Source organism: Amblyraja radiata, chromosome 32 (genome assembly GCF_010909765.2).
Source record: "Amblyraja radiata isolate CabotCenter1 chromosome 32, sAmbRad1.1.pri, whole genome shotgun sequence".
NCBI classification, from domain to species: Eukaryota; Metazoa; Chordata; class Chondrichthyes; order Rajiformes; family Rajidae; genus Amblyraja; species Amblyraja radiata.
The window spans coordinates 12,872,277-12,878,276 of NC_045987.1; the positions used below are offsets into that span (position 1 = coordinate 12,872,277).

The window sequence follows — 6,000 nt, forward strand, 5'->3', positions numbered from 1 at the left end:
CAATTCTGGAATAACTTGGCGGGTCAGGCCACACCAGTGGAGGGAATAGACACTGATGTTTTGGACTGAAGAAGGGTCCCGAACTAAAACGTCATCTGTCCATTCCTCTACAATCGTTGCCTGGCCCACTGAGCTGCTCCAGCACTTTCTTTGCAGAAGATTGCAGCATCTGGAGTTTCTTGTGTCTCTGGCAAGGACATTGATTATTGGAAATGATCTGTACAGGTTCGCAGACAGTTCTTTTGATGGAAGTGGGTGATGTTCACTATCAGGCTTCAGCATTGCTGCTGGTCATCCAACAATTGGGTGAGGTTCAGTTGGTATCTCGAACATCAAGAAAAAACATTCAAGTTAAAGGATGATTTCCTCGAGCTATTATGTATACTGCGTGCTGGATATGTACAGTGGGAGCAAAGCAATTTTGGCAACTGTCTGCTGTTCACCTGTTAAACCAACATGGGTCTAAATGAGGGAGCACAATGCTGGAGTAACTCAGCGGGTCAGGCACCATCTCTGGAGGACCTGGATAGATATCTCCAGCCATGCTGCGTGATGCACTGAATTACTCCATCACTTTGTGTTCTACCCAAGGTTCCAACATCTGTAGTTCCTTGCATCTTTAGATCTGAAGAAAGCAGTTTTTTTTCCTGCACTATTTCAGTTTTTATTAAACGGCAACACAATTTCATGGCACATCAAGCATCAGATTGAGTGTTACAAATTATTTGCAACAACAATATTGCAATCTGCTTAGTTAAAAGTTTAAAATTGAAGCCAACAAAATGTCTAATTTAGCCACCAGCAAGTAATAATTACCTCAATGCTGTAAGTACTGCGGTTCAAGACCTACTCCAGAGCTGTGTCACAGCTAAATTGTTGGTGCTATTGTTCTGAGACTGAGACTTCCCACTGAGGTGGGTCTAAAAAATCCCATCAACTAGTTTGAAGAACCGGGGGAGATATGCAAATTTGCTGCCTACTTTGCTTGTATTTTAGCCACTTAAAAAAATTATTATTCAAATTGCTATAGGAAATTGAGTTTATGGAAGCTTTTCCACTTTATCCAGTAATGTCTAGAATGCAATATAAATATTTTAAATAGCGTTTGAACTGTAGTTGCATAGGAACGATCTATTTATTCCTGTGGGTCAACAATCATTTCTTACTTCGTGCCTCGAGTTTGTTTTCTACGAGGTATTGGGGAAAGGGTTTTGGAAATGGTAGTCCTGATGCTGTTCTGCATCATTGTTGAAGGAAGCATTTATTTCTGCTGAGGCAGGAGGGGCCCAGGCTGTGACACTCAGCCTTTGAGTCGTGGAGGCATCCTATATGAAGTACATGCTCTGAAATGTTGTGTGATGTAGCTGTATGTTATCAATCTGTAGAATGGTCGTGACCTGAAACATTACCTATCTGTTCCCTTCACAGCCGCTGCCTGACTTACTGAGTTCTTCTAGCACTATGTGTTTTGCTCAAGATTCAAGCAATTCTGCAATTCCTTGTGTACATTTGTGTTCAGTGTTGGAAAGGTGCCATGAAGCTGGAAAGGACCTTGAGCATAAAACAAAGTGCTGGAAGAACTTGGTGGGTCAGACAGCATCTGTGGAGTGAATGGAGTCTGAAGAAGCGTCTCGACCTGAAACATTGCCTGTCCATTCCCTCCACAGATGTTACCTAACCACTGAGTTACTTCTGCATTTTGTGTTTTGCCTAGCTATTATCGTCAGTTGTCATTCTTGCAGGATGATCTTCACAGAGAGAGAGAGAGAGAGAGAGAGAGAGAGATCAATGTCTACTTAAACTGCTTGTTAATTGTTTTGGTTAACAGAAGACAATTGGCTTATACGTGTTACTCCAGAAAGTTGCAGAGTGCTAATTAGCAACAACCTCCCCTTCAATGGGTTATTTCTCACAGCACCTTGATCCACCTTTCTCCCTTAATAACTTGACCCCCTCCAGTGTCTATTCCATGCTCCTAAGAGGAGAAATATGATCTATGCTTCATTGCTTTGCTTTATTGTTTTTTAAAAATCCATAAAATGCTAACACTTTGGTATTTTGTAAATACGTATAGTGACTCTGCTCTGTTTTACTCTCTATCAGCTCAGGCTACAGGAACTACGCCAGGGACTCCACAGCAGAGCTCACAACCAGATTACAGTGCAGCCTGGGCAGAGTACTACCGACAGCAAGCGGCATACTACGGACAGGCCACACAAGGGCAGGCCCCTGGTCATCAGGTATGCATTAGTGTCAACTGCAGCATTGCTCAGAGTGGCGCAGCAATGTGCCCGCTGCAGCCCACTCTGATAGGGCACTGCCAGCTGCCTCGTGCCCTCTTCAGTCCCCAATGCTGGCTGGGTCATCTTGATTGCCTTCATGTTGATTGCTAAGCATCATTTTAAGAGGGAGATGACTTCCTATAATCTTGGCTTGGTTCTTACTGGAGAAGTTAAATAGGAGACGCCAATTGACCAATTTTATTTTTGTGTCAGTATTAGTCTGTTTATTTCTTCCAATTAAAACACTTTGATTTCAGGCTTATAATTGACATTTTTTTTTGTCTTTCTCACTCATTTGCCTGTCAGGTTACGGGGAGAAGGCAGGAGAAGGGGGTTAGGAGGGAGAGATAGATCAGCCATGATTGAATGGCGGAGTGGACTTGATGGGTTGAATGGCCTCATTTTACTCTTATCGTTCATGACCTTGTGACATGCCCGCTCTATCTTTTTGATTTCTCTGTTGTCGGCTCGTGCACACAGAAGCAGCCTAGTGCTTGAGCATTTTCTCCTTCAAACAATCTGCTTCTCGGTCTCTCTCTCCCCTCTATGATGCTTTTAACGCCTACTGAGACTTTGGTCAAATGCCTTAAACCCACTGTATGACCATGTGTTGTGAACCCTCCTGTAAAGCACTTCAATGTTGATATATTAAACAGTTGATCACAGCAACCGGCCATTCAGTCCATCGAGTTTTTGCTTCAAATTCACTCCTAATTTTATCGCTGAAATTCTTATCAGTTTATCATTGGCAGGTTCACTAGAGTTAGTGCTTTTCCACGTAGAATCCAAAAGCAAGAGATCATGCACTTATATCTGTCCCAACTAAACTCCTGGTCGTATTTGTCCCCCTGTAAAGTGAGGGATACAGCAAATGAAGAGAAGTGCTATTGTTTGCTCAGCCGTTCAAGCACTTGAGACAGTTTCCTGACTCGTCGATTTAATCCACCACTGCCCCAATAGTGTCTGTGAACACTGAAGTCTCAGCGCCAGTTTAACTAAAGCTCCTGATCACTGTGCTGTTTCCACTGGGAAATACATGTTTAACATAAGGATCTCGGATTGGAATAGGATTTGATGCCTCTAACTGTTGTAGGTGCTCCTATTCAAGACCCCGCCACCCAGGAAAGAGCAAGTATTTGGGCAGGAGTGTGAAGAGCACTTCATAACGAAAGACCCCAAGTGTGTAGAAAATGTAATGTACAGTACAGGACCAGGCCCTCGGCCAACAATGTACGTGCCAAACATGAGGTGGTTAAAGGAAACTCACCTGCCTACGTATGATCCACTTCCCTCCATTCCCTGCATATCCATTTGGGTGGGTGGGGGCGGGGATAAGGTACTGACTGTTTATGCTATCTATGCCTCTCCTAATTTTAGATACTTAATCAGGTCTCCCCTCAACCTCCGACACTCCAGATAAGCCTTGGAAATCTAGACATTTTTTTAAATGTTCTTCGCAATCAAAATTGTTCGATGTTCATACCATTTGGGTTGTAAGCTGTCCCAGCCGAATATGAGATACTGTTCCCCCAGTTGTGGCTTGTGGTGTCACTCCAGCAAAGGAGGACACGAGGGCCAGTATGGGTTGGGAGACGGGGCGCAAATAAATGTTCATCGAAATGGCCCTCTAGTCTACGCTTGGTCTGGGTGGTGTAAAGGAGGCTTTATCACATCATAATTCTAACGTTTATTGCCTTTCTGTTGCAGGATCAATAATTTGACGTCCTTGTGAAGAAATTTGAACCATTATGGATGTGGAGCCTTTTTTTAATAAAGGGTTAAAGATTTATGGCGCCTTGAAGAAGAAAATCTTATACTTTTGTTTCTGAACACTAGAGAAAAAATACTTATTACGATAACTTTCTAGAATTACCATTAATGGAGTAATAGTGAAGTCGAGGGGTGCAGATGTATGTTACGGATTGAACACACGGGGACCCTTAAACCAAGACCACGGTTTGGACAGGCTAAAATGCAAATGGTTGTTTGTTCTGTTTTTTAAATTTTTTTTAAATAATTACTTCCCTACATTGGCTGCACTACAAGATAAGTTTTTAAAAGTATAAAAAGTAGTGTAGATGTGGGGTCTCAAAAGGTGGTGCATTGTTGAAATATATACATCCCTGTGATCGATGGGTAGGAATATTGGTGCTGGTACTACATCTGATATGCAGTGCTGGCAAAGCATGAGTCACAGGTATCGGTCTCGAGTTTTGTACAGTATTGACCGAATGGTACTAACGACCACAGTATATATATATAATATATATTATATATATATTTATAATATGTCTCACTTTTGTGAAACTGTGCCTCCATCCCTATGTGACTGGGCACTAAATACAAAACTGTGTAGGACTGGTAAATTTTTGTACTGGTCCGTTAATTCTATTGTGTGGGGAAGGAGGGGAGACTAAGCAAAAGGAAGTTAGCACAACAGAAACTTCTTTTTATAAGGAGTTGAAATGAGAACTGTGAATAATAATTTAATGCTTTTTCCAAAATACATGTTTTACGTAGGTGACTGTTGGCAAAGATGAAATTTAAAAAAATGTTATGTAAAAAAACGTTAAAAAAAAAACAAATTTAGGCACATTTTGTAATTGATAAATGAAACTGAACAGCAGCAGGGTGCACATCTGTACATGGATGTAATGGAAAAATACTGCCATTCACATTTTAGCCTGCCTTCTCCCCGTTATCCCCACTTCAAAAGAGACATCCTGACCTGAAAGGGGAGACCCCACGAGTTTAAGACTTGATGATCATACACCTTTTGATTCTGTCCTGCAATTAGATTGCATCTGTCTGTATAATTGCCTGAAAAGAAAAGATGAGATAAATAAATGAAAGTACAGGTTTTATTTTTTAGTATGAATAAAAACCAAAAAAGGTTGGTTGTGTTTGGTATACACCTCCCCAAATATGGACTCGACAAAGTCTCCACGAGCCATGCTAATGACTATTTTTTAATTCTTATTCTTAAGTGGTGTGATCTAATATGTATGATTATGTTTAGCAAGTGAATGAATCCTAGTATTAATTACGTATGTGAAACAAAAAATTACGTTGATTAAAAAAGGGATGGTTATTAAGTTGAAGCTGTTTAACTTGTAGTATTTGCCTTTGTACAGTTAACAGTGTAGATAACCAGGAACTTCAGTTCTGTTTTTAATGACCTGAGGTCTCCTGGACATTCCGTTTAAATTGTACTGATTTTTTTCTATTAATGCTCGAGATATCTAACTTTGGGAAGTGCGACTGGTTTAAAAAAAAAAAGAACAGCTCTGTGCAGCATGTTAAAGAGATGTATCCCTTTTATTTTACTGACACTTGCATTTTACACTCTATAATAAAATGTCCACAACATTTCTTTGTGGGAAATTTGGCCTGACTTTTGGTTTTGCTTAATTAATTTTCTGGTGGATCCTAATAGTTGCCCACTATTAAATTGCTTCATTCCCTTCTCACCACACGGATATCTGTCAGATATTATGTTGAAGAGAGAAGCTCAGAAAACAATATTCTTCCAGAAAGTTGGTATTTGTAGTCTGGTCCAGTCCCTGTTGACTGACTTGTGGCTTTACACCCACTGATGCAAGGCAATAAAATGCACAATCATGCTTTAAATAATTTTCTGATGGGTTAAGATGGTGTAGGGAGGCAGGTGATTGTGTGGGGAGGGGTGTAAAGGGAGGTAGGGAAATGTGTGAACAGC

At 40.9% G+C, this 6,000-nt stretch overlaps 1 protein-coding gene across 3 annotated transcripts in view; it reads left to right on the plus strand.

The window, feature by feature from the left end:
- Nucleotides 1-5,676, plus strand: part of fubp3 (far upstream element binding protein 3) — an 83,954-nt gene extending 78,278 nt beyond the window's left edge. For all 3 annotated transcript variants that reach the window (XM_033048951.1, XM_033048953.1, XM_033048952.1), the window contains 2 exons: nt 2,104-2,240; nt 3,990-5,676. In XM_033048951.1, the coding sequence (XP_032904842.1) occupies nt 2,104-2,240; nt 3,990-3,998 (146 nt within the window). In that variant the 3' untranslated portion in view covers nt 3,999-5,676. The remainder of the gene's footprint in view (nt 1-2,103; nt 2,241-3,989) is intronic.
- The last annotated feature ends 324 nt before the right edge of the window (nt 5,677-6,000 follow it).